Source organism: Manacus vitellinus, unplaced genomic scaffold, assembly GCF_001715985.3.
Source record: "Manacus vitellinus isolate BGI_N305 unplaced genomic scaffold, ASM171598v3 scaffold_6_pilon, whole genome shotgun sequence".
In the NCBI taxonomy this organism is placed as follows: Eukaryota; Metazoa; Chordata; class Aves; order Passeriformes; family Pipridae; genus Manacus; species Manacus vitellinus.
In genome coordinates this window covers 3076653-3102851 of record NW_021940750.1, presented here as the reverse complement: position 1 = coordinate 3102851, position 26199 = coordinate 3076653, and the positions used below count along the sequence as shown (strand labels likewise).

The window sequence follows — 26199 nt, the reverse complement described above, 5'->3', positions numbered from 1 at the left end:
AGATGTTACAGGTGTCCCTGCTGGGAGCAGGCTGTTTGGCAGGGGACAATCACTCAACTGATGGAAAACATGTTCATCACACCACATCGGACCAAGGTGGAGAAACTGGGCAGTGAGCAGACCCCGAACTACCTCACCTTCTTTCAAGGGCACTCCACAGCACAGACACTAACTTGCTTGAGTTCAGAGCCAGCAGGGCTGTCCACCTATCAGACACAACCCTTCCAAGTTTTCCAGTGCATGTGTAATCTCTCTTCCTTGCACCTCACTCCACTCACCAGTTTTCTAAACTGAATCCCTCTAGTACAGGGACTAGTTGCCTACAGCCCCTACAACAAGCATAGGGAGCATGCCTTAAGCAGAAGACAGAGACCCTTGAAAGCAAGGCAGGAACAGCTGACAAAAAGAGAAGATCAGCAAGGCAAAATGAGAAAGCTCTTTTGAAAACGTACAATTATCAGAGTGCAAGCAGTGCTGTCAAACAGGCCATTATGAGGGATTTGGGTGGAGTGAGAGTAAGTAGCGGTGCTTCAGCTCCTCATGTGTAGAGGGGATGCAGGGCCACTGGTGAAGCAAACATCCATAGGATTGTGGATGCAGTATTCCTTAGGAACTGTGCAGCACTTGTGGGGAAGCCCTGAGGAGAATTTGAGAGAAGGGCTAGTGTGGTCACAGCTGGGGGCAGTGACTCCTTTGGTGTCAGCCTCCTGCTGAAAAGCAGGAGCAATAGACTCAGGAAGGAAAGAGGTAGTGAAGTCAAAAGGGGAGAGGGCAGGACCTGGAAGAAGACTTCCAGCTGCTTGGATAGAAAGGAAACACAAGGAGGAAGGGACCACAGGATCTGCAATTAGCAGGACCTAGCGAAAGCTCTGAAACTGAAGAGGAGAGATTATGGGCCCCTACACTAAGGGGGAAGAAGTGCTGAGCACTTCTACACTGCCTGTTGAGAAAGGAAGTCTCAAACTGAAGCTATAATTGCCATAAGTGAAGAGACTGACAAACCAGGAACCTCTGCAAGCAGGGTTCCTGAATTATGAAAAACAAGAGGACGTGGCCAGAAAATGGATATACTGAAAGCAGCTGAGGTGATTTGGCCTGAAATTTGGTTTGGAGAAGTTCACTGGAGCCATGTTGCTTAGTTAGATGTTCTAAAGATAACTAGCCAATTTTTTCCAGTTACAGAGCTTACTCTATTACCTTCTTCCTGTCCCTTTCCGCAAGGATTTGTTAATCTTTTCATATTAATCCTCTTTGATCTTCTAAGAACTTAGGTAGCTTAGTAAACAGTCTCATTCTCTTGCAGCCCATGAGTTTTTCAGCTCCTTGTAGCCTGGACCTGGGTGGCAATTCAACACATGGCTGCAAGTCTTTTCCTGTTTCCCTTTTTTTGTTTTTGGGTTATTTTTTTGGGCAAGGTCCCTCTGAAGACACTTTGCTTTGTATCATGCAGCCTGTATCTTGCTTGTTTTGCACAATCTTTCCCACTAGCCTGCAGTGAGTATTTTCCAAAATTTCATGGGTCAAGATGGAGTTCGTGGCACTGGCTGGGTCTCATGTTCAGCCCCGTCACCTGTCAGCAGCTGTCTCAGTGCATATACCCTAGAAACAATCACCTACTGGTCTGAGTGGAGTGTTCAAGCCCATATTGACTCCAGCACCAGCTTTCTTCACAAGCAGAAGATTTTTGCAGCCTGCTGACCATAAGCATAATGGCAGCAGCTCTAGAAACGCAGCTGAGGCAGCTCCAGTTCACACACAGCCTGCACAGCAGGCAGTGGGAACCTGCCTCAGATAACAGAGCTGAGCTCGCCAGGGCTACAGCCTTGGGCTGGGTCTGCAAACAGGGCAGGAGCAGAGGGAGTGCAGGACAGTTTGTAACAGCGCTGACGGGTCTCTGTGCAGGATTGCCACATACTTGCACCTGCCTCAGTGTTCAGTGCCAAGCAAAACAGCCACAAGGACACAGGGGATGGGGAAGTGGGATGGAAAGTAAACTGAAGCAGCCATGGCCCCAAGCTCCACACAGGGCTGTGGGAGCGTCACCCAGAGTTGGTCGCTGACCGCAACTCAGCTGCTATCACAGAGCACAGCTGTCCTGGGGGCTCTGCCATCCAGATTTTGCCTACAGGGCAGAAACATCGTTACCGGGTTGAGCAAGCTGAGCTGCTGCTTTGGGGAAATGGGTGTGATCCATCATAGAGAATCTTTAACTTCCTCTTCCTAGAAAATTCAGCAGCAGGAGGAGATCCAAGTTTTGCATGATACTTCCAAAATTCTTTTCCAGGAAGATGCCAGAACCAAAGTAATTATCTGCTAACCATAGATGTATGAGCTGTAAAGGAGCATCTTTATTAAAAAATAAAATATGACTAGATACTTTTTCAGTGTGTTGTCCATCAGGCACAGAGATGCATCTGTATGTTTTTACAGAAACCATGGGAGAAGGCTTCACTGGCCTTCTGGAATTCAGGCACAGCAATTAGTTCATGTGTACATGTCTCTGCACACAAAACTTTTGGCATGGCATGGATGGCAAGTTTCAACTTGAGCCTTTGTGGTTAACAAAACCTCCTTTGCTTCTGTGTGAAACCAAGTCTCCAGGCAGAGTTATTAGTTTAAAATAAGATCATTAGATGTGGGTTTTGTTGGTTTTTTTTTTTACTCCCCTCCAGCTGGTTCTTTACTACACAGACTCTCTTTTACTAATCCAGATGGTTTTGGGCAGCCAGGGCTAAGTGCCATGCCAGTTTATGAGGTACAGCCCAGCCAAGCAATTCTTCATTCTTGATGTGTTGTCTGCTGTCCATTACTTCAGCTCTTGGCAGGACTTTTGATGTGCAAACATTCCTTAGGGGACTTGTTCACATAAGCTCCAGTATGTCACTATTTCTGGAAACCTTCAAGCAGCCCATTATAATCAGGTGATCATGTTTTCCTAGGACAAACAAGTCTGTTCAGACTTTGTCCTGTGGAATTTCAGGTTGGTTATACTGTAATCAGAGGTCCTGTCTGCTGGGCATTTCTGTCCTCTAGCACACTCTGGCCACACCTAACTCCATCCCAAATTACAGCCTGACTTGAACTCCGAAGAGGAATCGGAAGTCAAGTTTCCATGTTATCCTTTGTAACTTCTACAATTTTTTGACCTTACACGAAAGTCAAGCATTAGTGTTTGAAAATATCCAGTCTAACCAGGTAAATTTCAGTACTGACTATAGAACACCTCAGGTCATTTTATAACTGACTTTGTCTGAGTTATCTCACAAGCCTGTCATGTCTTCATATTCATGTGTGCTAGGACAAAGGAGCAACAAATCATTCTGTTGTGGGTCAGCAAGTGGAACACTTGCAATTACTGTACAACACTAATGACAATTTACCTGGGACACAGAACTGAAAGAAGAGACAAGATCTTTAAATAAATCCAAGTGCTTATACACCAACACATCTTACATGGCATAAGCTTAGAGGTTTCTTCAGATATTGAACATAGAATAATAGGTAAATTCATAGCTCAATCCAGGCATTTTTTAATGTCTGTTGCTTAAATCTTTAGTTGCCTTTTGGAAATATTTTTTCTTAAGAAATAACAGATTCAGAACAAAGTGCTTTAGCCTTGTTCTTTTGGTTTGCACCCCTCTCCCCATTCATGAAGTACAGTGCTAGAGATACTTTCAAAACCTTTCAACTGATGTGTTTCTGCGGTCTCACAAGAACACTAAATAGCATTAGTCTCTGATCACTTTGTCCATGGCAAACTGCATTTCAAGGCATCCTGTGTGCTATAAAAGGTTTAATTTCTGCTCTGTCAGGCAGGCAAGGAGATGTTTGTGATACTTTAATCTCTCATAAACTAACAGTATTTGAATTTGTCCATTTTGGTTTACTAGCTGCTGTTAACATTCTATTGGTCTTTAATCCCAGTGCTCACATACGACTTCAGACTTATATGTATCATCCTTTTTCCAAACAGCTCTGAAGCAGTTCACCACGTGTGGTTGGTGGAGGCTCAGCTGAGTTCTGTGCACCTAACTTAACCAGGTTACTCACTCAGGCTAAGCCAGACTCAGAATTCAGCTACACAACACTACTACAAACTCGCAATGCATTTCAGCAGCAGGTTCAAGCAGATGTACTAAGTAAGCCATTTTGCTTGTTTTTCTTTGTTTCTCCAACAATGGGAGCTTTTCATTTTTTTTTCTTTTTGTTCTCTCAAGCTCTAGGGCTTACCAGTCCTTATGTTTGAATATGAAGAACACTAGGATCAGGATCCCACTTTGTCTCAGCAGCCTCAGAGACTTTCAAGAGCAGAAAGACAGGTGAGATAAAGATGTTTGATACATCTTCTCCTGCTGAATGGCACTTATCAACTGCAGCAATTCAGGACTAGAAGGGGAGTTACTCCTCTATAACTAATGTTGTCCTAGCCAGCAGGCAGCTTCCATGCTGTGTAGCCCCTCATCACAGCATAGGTTATCTTTGGCAAAACAGGGAGTGCACTTCTGGCCCTGCATAAGGCAAGAAGATGTAGGAGAAGAAAAGAGGGTCTCTGCTATGCACTGAGTGTTCATGAAAAGAGGTGTATCCAAAATTATCTAGATGCATTAGAAACCCCAACACATAGCAGTGGATGTAGCTGTCCTAAGAAGAGCAGAACTGCAATGTGGCTGTTATTTTGTTAAAACCAGCCTTCAGCACGTGTCAAGGCCCACTTTAGCTCAGGGAGCCAGACAGTTCTGTTAGACTTGTTAGTCTGAACAGCCACATCATGCAAGATAGAAGCTTCTTTTTCCTGTTCCCCAGCTATACTATCATCCATCCTGGGGTTATCCCAATAAATATGAGGGCAGTGGAAGGGGATATCCAGGTTGTTGAAAGTGTATCACTTGTACCAGCTGCCTTACCAAGGAAGCCAACAGGCTTGCAGGTTAGGGATACTGAAGACTTATGAAAGATGGGGAAGAATAAATAGATTTCTGCCAGTCAGCCTGACTGAGCTAAAAAGGGGAAATAATACAAGTTCCCTATTACCGTGCACATCCAAAATTCCTTGAACAGGAAGCCTGGGAACAGGGCAGACTCAACACCCTATAGATGTATGTGCATTGAAGCCAAGGAAATGTGATTTCTGTTTTAGTGTCACATGAAAACAGTTATCTCCTTGCACTGAGTGCAAGTCAAAAGGATCTGTTTCTCTCTGCACTCCTACGCTACTATAGTGCTCAGTCAGAGAAGTCTTAATTCATCCTTGTTTATTTTTTAGAAAATCCCTATATATCTAGGTGCTTAAAATGAAGCATTAGTTACATGGAATATGTGCCCTCAAAGTCCAGAAGTTGCTGGATATACTGCAAAGGTGTATTGGGGCCAAGAGTGACCCAGTGACCTCTGCAGGAGATGCTGGTATGGCTGTGAGGCACTGGCAGGGCAGCAGCAATCATGATCCAACCTTCTCAACATAATTAGCAGGATAGAGTCCAACTTGGCCAGTGAGAAGTTGGCCCTTGCACCAGCCCTGCTCATCTTCCTCACTGATCTTCATTAGTTCTTCACCTAAAAGTAAAAACATGCATTAGGAAGCAGCCTTGAGAAAGGCAGCATGGCATTTTTACCCACCTCAGAAGACTTGATAAAAAGCAAGACCTATTGGTCTGAATCACCACACTTTTCTCCCCTTATCAACACTCTGTATCATATTGCACAGTTAAATCAAAGCCAGAGTTACTAACCTCTTCAGTATCTGTGATCGATACCATCCCCTAGGCCAAGGAATTTAAACAGGCCTTCACTTATGCTATTCAACATCAGAAATACTTTTGTGCCCTATAGTTCTGCCTGCTTTCCTGCCCCAAGGAACATGCTTACAAGCCAGAGCAATCAGAAGGATCTCAGATTTTCTTCTTAGTGGCTCCTCTGGTAGGCAAGTGGGAAGGAAACATAAGAAACTGCTAAGCTCTGTTCCATGCCTGTTTCATGATGAAGTGTCTGGTTTAGCCAGCAAGGCATGCAATCAACTAATTTCACAGACTTTGACCAGAAAAAGCTTTTAACCATGCCACATCTACTTTGGGAAGGGTAGAGAGGTCCCCTTCTCCCCCAGCAGGTGGTCATATTTTTGCCAGAAAGGGAGGTCTGACTGCATCAATAGGCACATCCCACACTGGCAGAGGCTCAGAAAGTCATTGCTGTTAAGCTGAAGCCTTACTGCTGCATGTTGCTCAGAACAGCTTTGGAAAGGAGATGACTAAACCTAAGAAGTCATACCCCATTGCATCTGCTGGGTGGGAAAAGAGAGCAGTCAAGGTCTAGAGCACCCATACTGTGAAATATTTTAAAAGCCACAAGTTAGTGTTAGAAGTTTACTAGTATGCTAACACTGCAGCACAGATACCGGTCTCAGGCACAAGCCCTGCTACTAAAGGACTTCAGTGCCTTTTTAAAACAGGTGTATTTTGGAGCACTATTGCACAGAGATACCATGTAAAACTCAAAACAAGTGAGATGAGAGAGACACTCCCTATACCCAGATGTCCTCTTGAAGTTGAGAAGAGGGCACATGCAAACTAATTTATGTGCAGGAAGGAAAGGGAAAGGGTCTGTTTGCTTCAGCACTCAATCCTCTGCTGCAAGCAAGAATCTCCATTCTCAAGATACCCATTTTGAGCAACAGCTGGTCTTTTGCCAGTTGAACTCTGCCTTCAGTAGTGCATGTCAGTCAGCTCAGCTTTCTCCCAAAATATCAATGTTCACGTTATTTCAAAGGACAATCCAGACCACCTATGGAATTTTTATATCAATGGTACAAGGGAGAAGCATTTCATAAAGTCTCAAGATACAATGTAGAATAAATGCCTCGAGGAGGGAAGAAGGATCTGTTTTATCCCTTGGGGTCTGCTCTCCCTACACTGTGTCCAAGGCCTAGACAGCCTCTTTTCATGTGGCCTCACTGTCTTTTAGTCTAGAACGAGTTGGACTTCCCAATGTACCATCCACCTCACAGGAGCTGGCAATGCATCAGACCAAGGGAAGAAGAATAAGTATCAGTTTTCAAGGGGACATCCAGTTCTTAGAGTATTTCAGTCAGTCAGCCCAAGTGAGGACAGCAAAAGGTTAGTAAGAGATTAGTGCTTCTGTACCTGCTTTAAAGCTCAGCTCATCAGCCTCCTGTCCTGTGTAATCGTACAGTGCTCGTACCCGTACTCCTGGTACCTTTATGTCCTCCTCGTGCCCGTTGGCATCCAGGCACTTCTTGGGAGTGTCTCCATCTGACCACTCTGAAATGTCTTCCTTCTCTCCGCTTTGTATGTGGAAGGCAAGAGGGGGCAATATGGTTGTTAGTAAATTCATCTCTCACCCACCTCCTCCTGAATCACGCACCACCCTGACTCCCCCCGAGACTGCTCTGCTATAGAACAGGGTGCAAGATGCCCAACAGCCAAGTGAGGGTGAACAGACCCCGGAGATACTAGATTCTGCTGAAAGCATCCTAGCATTAGAGCCTTGAGGGCAAGTAGGGTAACTCACTCAAAGTATTTTCACACATGCACACCCTTCATGATCCAATCCTCCTCTAGCAGACCCTCTTATACAAGAAAGGCCAATCCTAACTGGAGAGCCCAGCTATGTCCAGAATTATTCCAGACAAGAATAAGACAGAGGAAGAGCCATGTTTCCCATTCTAAAGAGATATCTGGATTTATGTTTTCCAAGTCAGGAACAAGAGCAGAAGTGAAGAGCAGCAGAGGACAGACACCTGGAACCCAAAAACCCCTGAAGAGGCTGTGTTCCATACTAACTTCACATGGGTGGGTGCCTTCAGGGTGTCATAGAAGAGGCTGTTCTGCTCCTCTTGATAGGAAAACCTGTAGATTGACAAATAGGGCCCCTGAATCCAATAGACTGTGAAATACAATAGTGGCCCTGAGAAATCTTGATATCCCCATTCTTCTCTGCTCAGTTTACTTAGGCCAGAGTTCACCTTTTAAAGCAGGACAGCTACTGGAACAGTAGGACGAGTCTGTTCAGCCTCTCCCTATTCTCCAGCTTGCTTCCTGGCAAGGGAAGCAGCTATACCCAGACTTGTCAGGTAGTACTCAGCACCATGCCAGGGAAAAACAATAAAAATCTGATGCCTGCACTTAGGAAACCACACAGCCAACTGGCAAAGCTGCCAGTTCCCAACTCTTCTCACTCTGTCTGGAAGGAGGAAGAAGAATCAGGGAAATGCATGCCAGAATCACACAACATTAGCCTGATTGGGCTAAGTCTTGTCACTAGAAGGATCTTTACAAGGAATGCATCTTGTGAGGCAGCATGTACTGGAAAAAAACCAAACAAACAAACCAACCCAAACCAAATCCAAACAGCTACCCTAAAACGCCTTTTCTACCTGGTCTTTTCCAGAGTGACACAGGCAAGGCCATGGGCAAGAGACAGGAAGTTAAGGAAGAGATCACTCCTCTCAATCCAATTCATGCATGACCCTAGGCAGGACTAACTGATGTATCCCAGACTTCTGCCCTTACCTCTGCCTTGTCTGCAGAGGGGTCTGTGAGACAACACCATCTCGTGTAGGCATAATGCTGGTCAGTGTGACATCATCAGCCATCTTGCCACTCTTCTCCTTCTTGGTGATTTGCCGCTGTGTTTCAAGGGACCATTCCTGTTCAAGGAAAACCAGTAACACTATCAAGCCACTCAGACAGAAAAGTTCTGTGCATCGTTTTTGCCCAGTACAGGACAGAAGACCAGGTCGTACTTCAGTAGCAGCTGAGCTGGTTAGCCCAATGGCCTTGCTGGCATAGCAAGCTCACTTCTGTTGAATTCCAAGGTGCAACAACCAGCTGTGAGGAAATTACCACAGGAACTTGTCAGAAGGCCCTGAGCCACCTCCTGTTTTTCAACCTTGCAGCTCGATGGCTGGAATATTTGCGGTTTGGCAGGGTTGCATATGTCCCTTTGGGCACCAAACAGCTTGCAACACAACAGCAATTTTAGAAGAGCTTAACATCCTGAGCCTGCTGAGCAAAGACATGGTCTCTCCAACACAAGACTAGTAATCCCCCAATTTCAGTAAAGCAGCTAATTGTTTGGAAGTAGTACACTCTAGAACGCTACATCACCTCAAACTGAGGCCAATTCATCGCCATGCCCGGTCCATGAGTGTTGCGCCACCACTTCAGGTCCTCCTGGTTGTCTGCAGCCATGATGACTTGGTGGAGATCTCGATACAACGCATGAAAGCTATGACCAGAACAGACAGAACCACCAGTAACCAAGTTTCTCAGCAGTTTCCCAAAAGCCAAGTTGGAAGGAAGAGATTAAATTAATGCACAATTACACAGCATCCTAAATCCCACAGGATTAAGGATCCTAGAGCAGCACCTGTTCAGCCCTTGGAAAACACAGCCACCCTTACAGAAGAGTCAGCCTGGCAAACAGGACAGGCTTGTTTGGTGTGGCACTGGCTAACAAGTGCCAGCTCTCAGCACAGCTCATTAAGCGCGCACTGAAAGAACCTGGCACGTTCTTGCACACAGACAGGGAGGTGGCTCACATTTGTTGCCTCTACCTTAAAAGTACAGGGGCACAGAAGATTTTTGACTGCAACTATTTTCCCTGTGTAAGCCCTACTTAAGGGCAACTTGTGGGCTTTACAGTTATTATTTCACAAAAGGTCTCTACTCAGGACAAAATGGGTGGAATAACTATAGATACCAGAAAGCAACAGAGCTGCATTCCTCAGACTGGGATTACATGTAGAAACATGGAGGCATTTCATAGAATAGAAACACACCCACAGGACAGTACTGGACAGTAGTGAAAGAGGAAGTGTTCAAAGAGAGAAAATCCTCATAGGGAAGCCTGGCATTGCCCTCAGAGATACCAGCACTCTGAGGTATTTGGTCAGTCTAAAGGGACCAAATACCAGTTCTAAGATACACTTTAAAGGGGAAAGAACAAAACCTGGCGATGCAAGTAGCCGGCTCTCTTTCACTGACACCAGAATTGGCACCCCTCACCAGAGCCTACAGCACTCCAAGCTGGTAGAATTCCCTCCTGTATCAGGGCCGGTACCTTTCGCTGGTGGAGAGGTTGAGATGCTGGTGAAGATTCAGCAGCATCTCCTTAAAGAAGGACAATCGCTTGCGCTCTGCCTCCTGACAGCCCTCAAACACTTGCTCCATGTCCTCCATGTAGCGGGGATTGTAGCGGTTCAACTCTTCCAGCATCTTCTCATATTGATCCTTGCACTGTATCAACACAGGAGGACAGCAACGGTGAGATGTGTTGCCCTGATGTCAAACCAGCAACATTCCCCCTACTCTAGCTTGGGACTGACAAGTTTTTTCCCCCCTGCACTGTTGAACAAACACACCAAAGAAAGAAGTAGTCCCACAGCTGGTATCCCAGTCCATTGCTCTCCTAATATTCTTGCAAGTTCCCTGTCCTTCCTTGCTACTCTCTTCCATAGAGGACCTTCCACACATTCACTCATGTAGACAGGCAAATCAGCTACTTTTGGTAGCAAAGTCTTCAGCTCTACAGGTTCCACCCCCTGCACCAAATCCCCTACACTTTTTTCCTTTTTTTATTTTAAATTCACTTACAAATTAGATCTTACCCAACTTCAAAGACAGAGACCTTAGTTACTGAAATCTCAGTCTAGCTCACTAAAACCTCAGACAACAGGAGGTTGTCCTTCAGCAGGACAACCTGCTCCTCCTTCAGCAGGAGCCATTTCACTGAGTGACATTACAACCAGTGCTTTTTCCTTGAAAGGAGTATCCTTGTGACCCACATCCATATAACATACTCTCACCTTCTCAGCCTCCTGAGTGCACTTCTCTACACGCTCCTGCAACTTGCGCAGCTGTTCCTGTGAGACAGTTGAGTCTGCCTTGGCATGGTTCTCTCTTGTATGGGCTGTTTTCTCCTCCTTCCGGGCTGCATGATAGTTTTTCTTAGAAGTCTCCACCTGTAGGAGGAGGAATGCAGAGAAAGTGATGATCCAGCCCACACTGATCCTCCAATACTCAGAGAAGGCACGTTAACATTTGTTACAGTCTGCACCAACCTACTAGGAATGCCGATTTGGCATTTAGTAAACAATGCTCCAATGGGAAGAGGTACCTTCAAATGATTTCTTTTTCAGTGTTCACCTGCTATGCAGGAATACAGAACCTGTTACCAAAGTCTTCCCACGTGCAAAGGAAGTTATAAAACCACAAGAACAAGAGACCATCTAGACATCCCTCCCTCTCTGGAATTCTCTGCTACTCTGCCTAAACTCAGTTTGTTTGCCCACTGGCTCTGCAATCAGGCAGCTCAACTGCCCTAATCTCTCCTTCCCCATTCACACTTTGCTCACGTCTTTCATCTTCTTCACCCAGGGTTTCTGGGCTTTTCGGAACCCATCCTCTGCATCCTTTGTTTCCTTGAAGCCTCCAATCATCTGCTTGTGGTAGGCCTCCTTCTGCCAGGCCTTGATCTTATCTGAGTCTTCACCAGCCAGGTGGTTCCGGACAGCTAAGTGAATTTCACTCAGTTTGTCTGCAGCTGTCAGGAAGGCATGCCAGGCCTTTTCCAGAGTACCATACTGTGGACCTGCAGGAATAAGCACCAAAGGGACTCTTATACCTCCTGCCCACAGAAAGGAAAGCGCATCTTTTCCCCTCCTACATACATCTACCAGTAGAGTCACTTCGTTAATTTTGCCCCATCGCACAATTCAGCATTAACTGTTCTCCACAGACCCACCAGGCAGCATCTAGACTGGCTGTTACAGATGGGCATTTCTTTCAGGCAGCCTCAGCTGTCCCAGATAGTCCCTGTTAGGAGAAAGTTTCTGTAAAAAATTCTCTTCACAGATTTTCCCTGAGCTTGACAGATAGCAACACTAGTTCATGACTGAGGCTAAGCTTCTGCTCCACAGATCAGTAGGTCCTTTGGGACATCTGTCCTGCTGTTTCCTGTTACTTTGTGAGACACTATCAGTTTGAGCACACTGCCACTAAATCATAGCATTAGGAGTTACGCTCTGACTGGAGGAGGAGAAACAGCCAAGCCATCCTCAAAAAGGGATATCTGCAGCTTCCTTTAAGACTTGAGCTGCCCAAGGACTTGCCAAACTAAGCAAAAGGATCTTTTTTCTTTTGTAACCAAACACATGACAATGTAGTGAACACCTCTCCGAGTGAATCAGAGGACTAACTACAAAAACAGACACACAGACAAAAAAGACACCCAAGAAAGCCACCTCCTTCCAGGGGAAGGGAAGCCTGTCCCCCACAGAACCAGTGTCATCTCAGTAAGAGATAGCACTCCAGGAAGAGAGTGCATAATTGCTTTCTGCTCCCAGTCCAATCTGCCAACTTTACCTCTCTCCACATTGGTCCTCCACTTACGGGACCACTCTGTTAGCTGTTGGGCATAGTTCTTCTCTATCTTGGCTCGCTCCTGGAAGCAGGAGATTAAGTCATTGCAGAGCCGGTAGCCGTCATCCACACGCTTCACTGTTCGCTTGTAGTTTCCAGCCTGAAATTTCACACAGCATTATTGTTTATGCTGTACTGACTTTCACGTTCCTTCAGAACAGACAGCAGCAGGTCGGTCATTGCATGGGGAGGGAGTGTAGGCCCTTCTGAAGCCAGCATCTGAGTTCAGACCCTCCTCTGACACTCTCTCAGGCAGACACAGCACTGGAGGGAAGAAGCTGAGATGCTGTGCTTGCTTCTCTCACACCTCAGATCAGTGTCAGCTGAACAAGGAACTCCACAGAATCTGCGAAAGAAAGGGTCACCTCCTCCCTGCAGTAACACACAGCATGGTGCTGAACCTCCCCCCAGTTCCTTCCTTCCACTTTGCAAGGGCAACATGTCACCCACAAACCTGGAACCCAACCCCCTAATTCCACTGATGGGCGATGGGTGGTAAGACAACATTCCTACTTCCCTTACACTCCAATTATCCTTCCTTACCTCCCAGAAACTGCCCCCAGGAGCCTCCCCACCAGCATCATCTTCTGATGACATCACCCCCTTTTTCTTGCAGCACAGAATTTTTGCAGATTTCAGTTAACCTGAGAGGAGAGAAAAGTGATTTCAAACACAGCATTGGCTGAGCCTTTGAAGACAGCACAGTTCTCCATGACTCTTGGAGCTGGAGGAGCCCAACTTGCTACCGTACAGTCAAGTACTGGCATCACTGCCCCTTCAGCTGCAGATGGCCAGGTCTAGCAGATGCCCAGGACTGAACCAGCCTCCTCCCTCCCTGCAGACAGGAGGCCACCTTGGCAGGCCTGTAACACATTAGGAAAGGATTTTGTAGAAGACAATCTTGCTAAACCTTGGCTGTGCAGATATTGTAGATGCTCGTGAATCCAATACTCTCCAGCAGCACCAGATATCTTTGCAGAGATTCCTTTCTTAACCAAGGCCCTCAAGAGGGTAGCAGAAACTGAGGTAGCTAAAGCTATTTGAAATCTGCCTTGAAAGATTTTAGTAAGTCTTCTGTCAATGGGATGACTCCAGCTTCCCAGTATGACTCAGGATTACGGGATTACGACAACTGAGTGGAGAAAACAAGGTTGAGCAGTCAGCAGGCAGGCATGTCTTGAATGGGGAGGAGCCCTACAAGCTGCCCACCAGCTGAGCTGGGCTTGAGCAGAAGTACAGAAACATGCTGGGGCACACTCAGCCAAAAAGCAGCACAGCATACATGCCTGTTACCCAGCACTGCTTCCCTAGAAACAGCCCGCACAGCTGGCATTTTCACTACCCTCAAGTCTTACTGCATTAGGCTCAAAATCTATGCTGGAAAGTAAAAGCTTTTTCTCATTCTCCACTGTCTCAGAACTTCTGCCCATTTCCCTGTGCTAGCCTGCACTGCCAGTTTGTTCCTGACACGGTGCAATTCTATGAATTCCTTAGAGAGAGGCTCAGGGTTGTTCTTGTGCAGGAACGAGAGCAGGAGTAACAGGAAAAGACCCAAGCCCAGTCACTTGCTGACAAACCCAGTCCTTTCTAGGCAAGCCTAGGTTACTGCAGCATATATGGCCTTTGCTGCCCCTTCTCCTCTTGCACATTCCTAGTTATAAAAAGCTTCCCTCACACCCCAGAGAGGTATCTGCTCATTCTGTCAGCCCACAGAGCCCACAGATGAAGATCAGGTCAAGAATCCACATCTCCCACCTCCGGCAAATCCTTCTCAGTGTCACAAGCCACACAGTGAAGCACCCCAACACAGGCTGCAAGAATTTCCCACATTTGGCTCTGTTTGCCCAGTGTCATCCCATGGAGTGTGTCAGAAATATATTAATGCTGTTCCTCCAGCATTCTTCAGAAGGCTGGAAGTGCTGAATTCCAGTCACTGAAGCACGTTGTTAAATGGGATGTGACATTCAGGTGGGCAAACCTTGAAAAATGATGAATACTTCCACCAAACCATCTGTCCCTGTCCTCCCTCCCCACTGTTGGTCAGCTGGCCCCAAAGCCACCTTACATGCCTCTGGGGCATGCAACTCTACCGCTGTCCCAGTAACCACATACCTGAAAGCGGAAAGCGAGATGCTGCAGGGGAGCAGTGGGAAGCTGGCAAGTATGTCTCAAGCTCTTCAAACTCTGAAAAACGACTGCAGGAGACAGAGATGGGCACGGTCAGACACTTTACAGGGATGATGCCTGTTCTGATGCGCTGCAATCCTAGGGATGTCCCCCTTCTACTAGTTACTTAGGAGGGGCACCCTCTGATATAGCAACTGCAGCCAGCGTGCCTCCCAAGATGCCATGTTCCAGCATGTAGCAGAGATGCCAAATCCTTGTGTCACAAGATCTAGCCCCAGAGAGTTAAAATAGAAACACTGGGGCAGCATGACAGCACTGTGCGGGAAAGGTAGCATCACAACAGCTGAGCACGGGGAACAGAAAGGCCTAAAATAAGCACATGCCCCAGGCACCCTATGTGGGGCCTGGTCCCCCCCCACTGGACAGTGTCCAATGCAGCAAACCCCACTGCCTTCATGCACTGCTGCACACACTTTTACAAATAGCTGGCTTTGGGAGAAAAAGAGAAGGACACATACACACATATACTTTTTCCAGTCCCTTTTAAATGAAGAGGATTTATATACAAGTCAAAGGACTTGATAATTCTACATTCAAAAAATAAAACCAAAACTCATCAGAGTGCATATTCTGGTCTAGAGTCCCTTTAGTAGCAGAGCACCTAGCACTGCCCTGGTAGGATGTGGCTCTCTATCAGGAGAGCTTTTTTTATTCCTTGGTTCTGTTAGCTGTTCCTATCACATTCTCAGAAATACTTTATTTTGCCATTATGGTACAGGTAACTGTCACCAACTTTCCACAGAGCAAAGAGAAGCAGAGGCTAAGGAAAGAAAGGGCTGAATGAGGCATTTTTGTTTATCTTACATTTACGTCCCTGGGTATTTACTTCAATGTAAAAGTTTATTTATTTAAAAAAAACCAAACTCAACAACAGACAAGCAAAAAAATCCCTTCTCAGTCACCAGTATTCACTCAGCTGAGGCTGGATGATTAGGAAACAGAGAAGAAACTGCAAAACTTGGAAGTGGGATTTTTAGTCAGACAGTAAGACCATTTTTGAGAAGAAATGAAAGAAGGTAGGAAAAGAGAAGGAAGGAAAGAAAAGCAGATGGGTTATTGCAAAGAGACTAATGACCTTTGGTGAGGAAGAGGGGGGGAGGCTGGGAGAGAAGAGTTGTGACCCTTTTGCATGGTCCAGGTCACTGGACAAAAGGCTAAAGCTCATCATAAACCTTCTAAGGCTTCCTAGTAGTCCCCAATAAAACCAGACTACACATTCCTGAAATTGCTATGTTAAAGTATATTTAAAACTGTCCCAGATCCTTTCTTTCCTTCTTTCTCCTGATGAAGACAGATCAATTATATATGACACATGAAGGCTGTATCACTTTTTCCACACCACACCCCCATCCCCAGTTTATCAGGAAGCAATGAATCACAAACATGCCTTCCATCTCTGGTTTCCAATTCAGGCTGACTACACAGTGCTAGAATTTGGGGGGTAAATGTGGAAAGCTGTTGTGTGTCACTATGTGCTTGTTCATTCGAGGGACAGTCAGGCAAAAAACCCTGAAAAAACTCCAAACCATTCTGAAACCTGAATCCATTCTTTCCGCAGTTTCCATGTTAGAATTTGAGCAATACCTGCCCTACTTTCTCAGAAGTTATAAACCCAAATAACCAGTTTTACTATCACTAAGACTAACAGGCTCTGAAATATAATAGTAGGTAGCTCTGTGGATCAGACTAAGGTTTATCATGGCTGCATAGCCTCTGTAGACAGCAGCCAAAAGCAGATACCTTCCCTCGTTTTGAGAGCAGAGCAAGCATACATGATGCCTCCCTGCATACTCTCCAAGCCTCTAACCATTTGCTGACAGGATCTTCCTGAGCTGGACCTGGCACCTATGAATGAACACTCAACAGATTTCTCTTTCATTAATTTCTTCAATCAGCTTTTGAATTCACGTGATTTTCAGCATCCATAATATCATGTGGCATCCCACAGCTCAAGGGTCTACTATAGTCATCATTACCGAAGCTAGGCGGGAGAATACAATAAAGTAGGATATTTCTATAATATTTCAGGCTAATTTTCATGACCTGAATAGCAGCCAGCTGAATACATATTTCCATAGCAGTTGAACAGACTTTACAGAAGTCCAGAAAAATCTAGCTTGTTAGAAGCAAAAGTCAGAGAACAAGGAAGACCCTTTTCTGCCAGGCTTTTTCTGGAGTTTACATACTCCATGACCCCATGTCAGTCAGATCAAATTGGATCTGCATGCAGACATAGGGAAGGTACTTAGTACTGGACAGAGACGCTGAAGAACAGCTGCTGCCGTCACCCTGAGCCCAAGAAGAGCAAGTAGACTGGCAGTCCATCCCTTCATGCCTAGCTATTCCTGAAATACCATGTGTTGTGAGCCACCAAGAGCTTGAGACCAGGGAAAACCAGAGTTTGACAGAAAAAGCAAGTATATGCCCTACATGCCAAATCTTGGAGGCTGTTTTACAGCAGAGATGACACGAATACCTTGTCGACAGCCTGATATAACAAGAGCCGCCAAATGATTCAGGAGAGGTAGCAGAGCCTGTACAGTATTGGAAATGTAGCTGGAGTTATACTGGGTCAACTAGAGTTTCATGTGGGTCAGTGCCAGATACAAGACTCCTGCTGATGCCACTGCCACCTCTGCTAAGAGAAAGCTATTTAGCAAATCATATTTGCAGGGCAAAGGAATGTTTATCCCTACCGTCCTCTATCAGCTCTCACAGTTAAGAGCTACTTAAGACCTCACTGCAGCTCCTGCAAGACAAGCTCTCTGAAGAAAGAGGGAAAGAGTAAATACATCGCTATTCATTTCACACCTCCACAGGTTTATGGATAAGGACATCACAGACACCGCTACAACCACCAACATTAGGCAAATTCAACCATGCAAATGAGGTTTCTGCAGAGCTACAACCATTTCTGCTAGTAGTGTTAGAAAAGGTACTTCCCTCCTTCCCCCAAATACCTGCTCTCTCTTAGGGACCAACATAATTATTAGGCTACACCTTCTATCAAGTCCCTATTAAGTTATCAAAAAATGTCTCTTGTTCTTTAGCTGCAAAGAGGTGGAATGGCTCGTGACCGCTTCACTGGTTCTGAGCTCCACTCAGGAAAATGCCAGAGGGCTTGGCATAACAGAGCTGTTTCTACCTTTAAACCATGTTGTTAGTCTCACCCCGATCCAGTCAGGGATGCATCTCAGACCACAGATCCCTGCCCTCAGACCAAGGTGTCAGACTAAAACCTTCCTTTTCAAAAATGTGTGAATCCAATTAAGCACTGCAAGATGTGCCTTTTTGTTTCATGCTCTCACATCTGTGCAGCAGTGTCCTGATTCACAAAGAAAACTTCTAGACCCAACAGAAATAATAGCTCTTCTCCCCTGAAAGCTTTCCCTAAGGCAGGTAAACCACAGAAATCCTCTTCCATCTACATCACATTCCAATACTTCTAGCCTCCAAATGCCCAAGGCATCACTGTGCATTGTTTGACTGCCTCCTGAGACTCCTTGTAAGCAATTGTTTTCCTAAGTTTGCAAGATCAAGCCTCTGAACTCTAAAAAAGCTCAAAAGGCTGGTGCATGCAGCCCTGCAGGAATTCATCCACACAAATGGAGCTTGTACACTGCACCAGACAAGGCCTTCTGCCCAATACCTCTTCCCTTTCCTAACTGCAACAGCAAATGCTGGATGCAGACACATGTAGGAATAACCTGAGTTATATTTATCTAGTAACTGAGGCTTTGGTGGAGACACATTTTTATTATGGACTAATTTCTATATAGGTGTTAAAGCCAAGCTAAGCTAGAGTGTCAATAACGAATGGGCTGCTATACTAATATCCACCTCAAGACAACAACTAACACCACGAGGCAGCAATGTGATACTTTCTGCAGCCAATTTGTTTGATTCCCAGAGTTACTTTTCTGTGTAGCAGACAGTGGTGAAGGTATTGTTTTCACTCCAGGGCACTCTGGTGTAGGGTGAATCTGAAGTTTCAATCTGAACAATTAAAATACACTGAAGGATGGCAGCCCGGCTCCCCTTACAGAATGATGGGCAAGAAATCCTTTTTCTTTTTCCTCCTGTTAACTTGTCAGAATGGAGCTGAAGCCAGGAGGTTCCACATGACTCCAGCAGTGTAAGAAGCTGGATCGCTGCTGGTACAGTAGAGTTAGGAAGGTCCCCGATGGAGAGAATGAAATGGGGCATGGGGCAAGGTGTCCTTTCCAGGCTCACCATCTCTGGAAGTGCACATCCAATAGCTCTGAACCATTAACTGGGATGATGCCCAGTAATGTGCTCTCCACTGCCATTATATAGGAGGATTGATATTTACAGGTATACTCACCTTTCTCCAGAGGGGTCAGTTCTCTACTGCTAGAGAGGATGCCAAGTAACACAAAGATCCTCCAAAACTTCCCTTAGTGCAGTGGTCACACCCTCAGTAGAATCACATGACTGGGAAAGCCAGTGTTTCCCAGCCACTCCCTAAGGACTGAAGCCTGCCAGGGCTGCCTAATACAGTTTCAAGCAAGATTTCAGCTCATCTCTCCAGCCAGGGAGAGGTCAGAGAAACATCAGGCAGAACAGCAACTACACACAGAGGTCACTTTAGCTGTGTGCAAGCCTGTAACTGAAGCCTGTATCCCAGACAATGATTCTCTAGAAATCATGTGGCTGTCCACTAGCAAAATTCTTCAGGATTATACCAAAGTACTAAAATACAGAGAAGATCCTGTTCCACTTGAAGGACTGACCTACTGACTCTACATGCTGCTTCATTATACTCTCTTATTTCAGACCACAGCTTCTTTATATTGGTCTCCTTCACATTCAGACCAAGCTAGTGTACAGATGACAGACATGCCCCGTGCATCACCCAAGTTGTCTTCAAAATGTTCACGCAGAATTCAATACTTTCCACATTTATTAGCTTTCCACATTTATTAGCTATTCCCTGTCAGTGGCCAAGGCTACAGGACAGGCTTCTACTAATACATTGCTGCTGATCTAAGGGTTAAGATTCCTGGCTGACATAGCTATACCAGGCAGAAATTGTTTTACCAAGAAAAGGAAAAAAATCTGCTTTCGTTTCCAATATGATGTAGGAGATCTTTAGTATTACAGGAACACAGATCTATCCTGGTTAACCCAACAGTATGAGACCATGTTAATGAAAGAATGTATTGGGCTATCAAGGTATGTTCTAAGTTTTTCCAAAATTGTGCTTCCTATTAAGAAAAAAAAATTATAATCTCAAATACAGAGTTAAAGGAGGGAGGAAATCAGTGTTGGACCACTGGGTACCACACTCCAATGGGGCAACAGGTCATGTTCATTTTTATTTGAAATGGTTGCTGGAATAATCTAAACATGTATACTGTGTCTGTGTACTTAACAGGCAGTTACAAGCTGAAGCAGCTGACAGTTCAATAAGAAGTCACACATGAAAGCTACCAGGAACAGCACTACAGTAGCCTGCTTTCTTAGTCCTGTGAATAGCATTGCTCCTGTTCCACACATTAGTCAGCATGCCCACTTCCCAGCTCTCACTCCCTGTCTTACGATTCTCTCGGCAAGGTTTTAACCCAGGCAGATGTTGAGAACCTGCAATCTCTGCTGTCCCACTCCCTGAGCCTCTTGTTTGTTTCTATGCTGGGTATTTCCCAGGGTACTTGCCAACCTGCTGCATCCATCTCTGCAAGCAAACACCAAGCTTGCCAGTAAATATATGAAGTCAGCATTTCCCTTTTAATCAGAAGGGACCCCAAACAACTGGAAGCTCTTTCTTCCTTAATCACTGATAAACAGGTGTTTAAAGCTCCAGTCAAAGCTATTATATCCCTCCTCAGCAGTCTCATTGTGCACTGAATGCAAAATTCCAGGATTTAATCTACCTTTTACCAGGTAATGTTTTTTTTTTTTCACTCAGTGACTGGTAAGACAAGATCAGTAGTCCATCCTATAATCCAGTTGCCTGTAACTTAGTAAAGGTAACTCATTGTAACAGCAGGCTGAGCTACTCTACCCACTCCAACTAAGCCTGAAGGAAGAAGTTTTGTTTGTTTGGATCTTTATGTGAACTGATCAAAACAGAACAAAATGCCTCAGACTCATCCAACCCTGAGTAAAGAAGGCAATGGGAAATGGTGATCACGCGTGTTTCCTGCAGTTGGGGGTAGAGGGGAGGGGAGGTGAGGGGTGAGGAAGCAAACTCCAGTAAGTCCCTGTCAATGGAATATTTTCCTTCTGTGATTTAATCACCTTTCAACCCCCAGAGAAGGGATCAAGTTTACTTGAATGCATTAACTCTTAAGGAAGCAGACTTCAATCAATACAATCAAGCAACCTTTAGAGAAGCCACAAGCTAGTTAGATTCATTCTAACACTGAGCTTCTGGTAGTTTCTTACTTCACTAGACTGCACAGCAGTCAGATACCTCCAGCCCTCTCTGCCCCTTCCTCCCATTTGGAAGTCACACTAGTTTTTTAAGCCATCTGCAGTTCTGCAACTTCTGGCTTTACCAACAGTCCATTTTCCATTGGCTGCCTTTTGAGGAAGGGGGAAATGGAAGATAAAGAGTTGGCAAGAAATTCGTCCTTCAGGGCCAATTAATTCAAAGTACTGTATTTCTTTATCTATGATGATTGCATCAAACAGATTTCTGGTTTTACTTGGTAAAAGCTGATTTACTAAAACTGCTTATTATGTGAATACTTTCCTTCCAAATATTCATCTAACGTAGACAAAAACATGAAAGATCATCATCATCAAGGCATTTCTGAAGTTCATCCAGTTCCCTGGAGGCCTTCAAGTCCCAAACAGGCCATAGAAGGGAGTAAAAACCAACTTCTTGAATTGAGAACTGAATAAGGTAAGACGGAGTGCTAAGACATCTCTTATGGTAAAAAAGAAGAATGAGGTAATTACTTCTGTTCCCTGCGTGATCAGTTCCTCCACTTTGATGGCAAGGCTCTTTGTTCACCTTTTTTCACCAGAACTAGGTTTACTCAATTGCTTCCTTGCAGGAAAATCTAAACAGCATAAAAAACAACTGCAACTGTAACGCAGACTTCAACACCATATGAACTGGAAGGACTGTATGCCAGCTTTTATACCAAGTCATTTCACATAGTCTTTTATGGGTCCAGACATGTGGAAAGAAAGCATTGCTTGCTCTGTGGACTGAAGAGAACATTCAGTAATTCAGATTCCCTTTGTAGTATCTCCTGGTTCAAGAAGAGTTTGGCAGATTATTCACTTCGTAGACATTTCATTCCTAAAGATACTCTCATACCTTTCTAACAGATTTGCTAGAGATTCACAAAGACAACAAAGTTGAAGTAGGAAAGCCATTAGGAACTGGCCTGCAGTGTGGAGATTCATACTTCATAAAATCATAGAAAGTCTTGGGTTGGAAGGGACCTCAAAGACCATCTAGTTCCAAGCCCACCTCCATGGGCAGAGACGCAACCCACTAGACCAGGCTGCTGAAAGCCCCATCCAACCTGGCCTTGAACACTGCCAGGGATGAGGCATCCACAGATTTTCTGGGCAACCTATTCCAGTGCCTCACCACCCTCTGAGTAAAGAATTTCTTCATAACATCTAATCTAAATCTCTCCTCTAGTTTAAAACCATTCCCCCTTGTCCTATCTCCATCTATCCATGTAAAAGTCACACTCTTTTTTTATAAGCTCCCTTTACATACTGAAAGGCTGAAATTCTTCCACTGAAAGGCCACGAATACTTCACACATTATTCTTGAAGTTCATTGTCCTATATGTCACGGAGCAACTTTTATCTGCTTTCACAGTATCTACACAGAATCTGCTCTTTGGTATCAGTGGTGCCTCTTCAAATAGATTTTTGGATCTCAAGCTGAAGGACAGGACTATTAATATAAATTACTTCATATCCCAGATGTTATCCAAAAGACTCCAGGAGAACACAGGCAAATGGGACAGTCAGCCCACGTGACAGGATAGATTTTAACTGTTCAGCATCACTGCAATGTCATCTGCTTTCTCAGTCTACTGCCCAAAGGAGTGATCTCAGTTTCTGGTCCTCAGGACTCAACATGACATGTGAGGAAAGAACACTGGAAGGCTTTTTAAAAAACTGCAAGCACAACAGCAATACAGTGGGCTTTATCTCCCCCCTCCTCATGCTTCCTGAAGCAGCTCAAACCCTGAATTTTTGCTTGCATTGGGGTAGAAGCCTGCTGGAGCCAAGAGCAGGCTTTCACACAGGTTTCCACACATCAGTAGTCTTAGCACAAGATAGAGCTGACTGGAAACACTAAGGAGCAAAAGTAAATATCCAGAATCATTCAAGTGAAATATGCTGCATCTTCTCCCAATCCTTCATGAAAGCTTCTTGCCCTTGTCAGAGAAGGCAGCAAAGCTACTTCAGAGCTCTGCACAGCAGAGCTGTGCAGCTGATGTAGCCCAGCACACTCAGGACCAGGAGAGTTTTGGTTTGGCAGCAGGGGTACTAAGGGACAGGAGGAAGCTACTGACAACAAAAAAAAATCACCTGTAGGCAACTGAAAAGATCGACTATGGCCCCAAGAGCTCAGGAGGTAAGGACCATATCTTCCTACAAAGAGAAGAGATGCAGGTTGGACAAGCTCAAAGTACAGACAGGGCTGAGGAGGCTGAAGACTTGCTAACATTGTTAGTTATGGGTTGCCTGCAGCAATTTTAACTCCTCTAGTCTGGAAGAACTTACATATTGCAATAAACAGATTCCTACCACAATCACCTTCTAAGAGAGGATAAAATCCCCCACAAGCCTAATGCCTCTGGATCCAAGCCCCTGGCACCACAGAGATCTCACATGCCTCTTCAACAAACTACGGTGCCCAGTGACAATCACTAGATTTAACACACAAATTCTGATTATCACAAAGTCTGAAAGGCTCTTTCCCATCATGCCATTCACAGAAAGAAGAAACCACTGAAGGCTCAAATATGATTAGGATGCCAGTCACACTTACTGCCTTACAGCAGTGCCCAGCTTCAGCCTGAAGGAACTTGAAACTAATGTACCAGTCACTGAAACAAAGCCGGATGATTATAGCAGAGGATGCACCAGGCTATTTGCACTGACATTACACTTTGTTATGCTGGAAAAATTTGTGCCCAAACAGTCAGAGTGCATTTGGATGTTAAATTACAGTGGTGACCGTGCTGCAAGGAAGTAGCAAAAAGCTACCGCTTGAATAGCTTCTTAACTGCTCCATGGATTCAAAGATCTTTTGTAATTGTTCAAAGAGCAAAATCCCAAATTCTTCATGAAAACTTCCAGGTACTGGAATAGCCACTGTTTTCTGACCCATCCACTATGGCCTCAAACCAAAATATTAAGGCTTTTTTTTTTAATTTATCTGACACAGTTGCCTGTCACAGAGTACCCTCTACACCCATCACACTGACTGACTAGTGATAAAATAGCTTGCCTGATCACAAAGTCTGCTTTAAAAAGATAAGAGCTTCTTAAAGGGCTTAAACAGCTCCCCTATTGTTTAGGCATTTCCCCATGAACTCTCAAGAGCAGCCCAAATTCACACATCGCTGATCAGCTGATGGCAAAAATTGTTAATGCTTGCTGATCAAGATGGCAGTTTATTAATGCTTGCTGATCAAGAGCATAGCTTTTTCCACTCAGGGTACAAGCAGATACTTTTAGCTTTTGAGGTCCCCAGTTCAATCCCTGGATGTCAGCCATGACACAGACCAAATAGATCAAACAACAACTGAATAACCTCCAGCCCTCAAGATGGCCGGAATAAAGAATATACAGTATTTGCCATGCTTGGTGATATCATGAGTTCTTGACAGACGCTCACATCACCCCTGCTGCAGTGACTGATGTGTTCTCACAGCTCTGCATTTCCTAAGTCGTCACATTACAAATATACCTGACTATATTATTGAACGAATATATATATGTGTGTGTGTATAGATTTTTTTTTATTGGAAATTCATAATTGTCCAGGGAAAGCCCAGAAGGTTCAGGCTAGGTCTTGTATAAGCCACAAAACCCTAAAATGACTAAAACCACCAGTCATTGTCCTGTGAAGAAATTAATTTGGGTCCACAAGACTTTCAAGCTTTTATGACTTGGTTACAAACAGTCTGCCAATGACCTGCAGCATTTTAGTGTAGTCCAGTCACACACAGTCCTATTCACTTGCTGACATTCACTAATGGAGTTACAGGTGGGCAGTTGTTCTCAGGCCTGTGCATAGCTGACGCACTGAAGTTACTGGTTTTTACAGCCTGAGAAGAAGACAGTCTTCACTTGAACAAGCGCAGGCAAGCCAGAGAAGCTCAAACTCATAGGTCAGAAGAAAAAAAAAAAAAAGCCAATAAAGCAATACAATAGAGCAGGCACAGAATAGGGAAGGCAACAGGCAGCTGATCCAGCTCACACATTCATTGTGTTCCAAGCTGCAACTCAAAGGACAATCTAGCAAATATTTTAGGGAACTTCTAGTGAAATACCATTAATTACACAAAACACAGTCGAAGGAGAACTGACTCCATCTCACGCAGAGCACATTGTGCACTTCAGAGAAAGGTGAATCCCTGCCTGAAAGAATGTGTCCAGTTATGCAATGCATGGGGAGAAGCTCCACTTTGACTCCACCCAGAGACCAGCTCACACCTGGAGCAAGGAGTATCTGGACCCTGTCATTTTTAGCCCACATGCTACAGTTGTACATTCTGCTCCCACACCACCCCCAGAATGACTTGTGTCACCCACTGTAAGGCTTAGTGACTTCTCAGTGACATTTCAATTCCAGGGTGGAGTGGGAGGCTCTGCTTTGGTACTGTACTGCAATCAATTACCCTCATATCAAAAATTCCTTTGTGCAAATTAGACTGGCAGCTGATTTGAAGGGGAGAGAGGCTCATCTCCAGTTTCAGGAGGTAGGGAGCATGCGTTTCCAGGGTTAAAGAGTGAAAGAAAAGGCCAGACTACTTCTGAGGGCCAGGAACAAGTATCCAGAAGTGGTCAGCTAACCTCACCCTCACCACCAAGCTCTGAGCCTTCTGCATGCCTGAAGAACTGAAGCAAGTGAAGAACACATAGTTGGCACAGAAAGTGGTGAAACAGGTTAACGCGTTCGGGCCATGCTAGCTTCACTTATCAATAGCCTTGCAGAGATCATGGAACCCTCCTCCTGTGAACAGTGACAAATGAGACTGTCCTCTCAAGCACTGGATGTTCAGGCCCACTAACACCCTCCATGTTTATCAGCTTTTTCCTGCCCTGGGCTGCAGAGGACACGGTAACCCCAGCAGCCTGCCAGGGCCCAGTGACACAGCCGCAGGCAGCCCCGCTGTGCCTGCCCCCCGCCCTCCTCTCCCCTCCCTGCAGTCGGCAGCCAGAAGGGACGAAGAGAATGAGCAAGAGCACTGTCCCGCCTGCCGAACTCCTCAATCCGGCTGTCAGGAGTCCGGCTCACAGACCGGCAACACGGATCCCCTGAGACAAGGGAGTGCAGCGGCCCTGAGCCCGGGCCCCGGCGCGGCCCCTTCCCCCAAGGGGTCCTGGGAAGCCGCTT

General features: G+C 45.2%; 2 protein-coding genes across 5 annotated transcripts in view; one reads left to right on the top strand and one right to left on the bottom strand.

Annotated features, from left to right (window-relative positions):
* Positions 1–2326: 2326 nt before the first annotated feature.
* PACSIN3 (protein kinase C and casein kinase substrate in neurons 3) lies at positions 2327–25206 on the bottom strand. Of its 4 annotated transcripts, none has more exons than XM_018082311.2 (12): positions 25133–25206; positions 14550–14632; positions 12981–13081; positions 12381–12537; positions 11372–11607; positions 10823–10978; positions 10078–10253; positions 9123–9243; positions 8526–8662; positions 7797–7862; positions 7137–7297; positions 2327–5553 (listed from the first exon to the last, which is right to left on the bottom strand). In XM_018082311.2, the coding sequence occupies exons 3-12, from the start codon at positions 13032–13034 to the stop codon at positions 5438–5440; spliced, it is 1380 nt and encodes a 459-aa protein (XP_017937800.1). In that variant the 5' UTR covers positions 13035–13081; positions 14550–14632; positions 25133–25206; the 3' UTR covers positions 2327–5437. The 4 variants fall into 4 exon arrangements, with proteins under 4 accessions (XP_017937800.1, XP_017937801.1, XP_008918021.1 ...); XM_018082312.2 differs by having other exon boundaries at positions 25143–25157; XM_008919773.3 differs by lacking the exon at positions 25133–25206 and having other exon boundaries at positions 14550–14818.
* Positions 4218–26199, top strand: part of DDB2 (damage specific DNA binding protein 2) — a 41402-nt gene continuing 19420 nt past the window's right edge. Inside the window, exon 1 of the mRNA XM_018082310.2 lies at positions 4218–4319. The gene's annotated coding sequence lies outside the window, so the exon portion shown is untranslated. The remainder of the gene's footprint in view (positions 4320–26199) is intronic.

Coding starts and splice junctions, on each gene's coding strand:
- PACSIN3 (XM_018082311.2), bottom strand. CDS start 13,034: ATGTCATCAGAAGATGATGCTGGTGGGGAGGCTCCTGGGGGCAGTTTC. Junction 7,863..8,525: donor CCTCTGCAGACAAGGCAGAG/GTAAGGGCAGAA, acceptor GTCAATCTACAG/GTTTTCCTATCAAGAGGAGC. Junction 5,554..7,136: donor TGAGCTGAGCTTTAAAGCAG/GTACAGAAGCAC, acceptor TTTTACTTTTAG/GTGAAGAACTAATGAAGATC.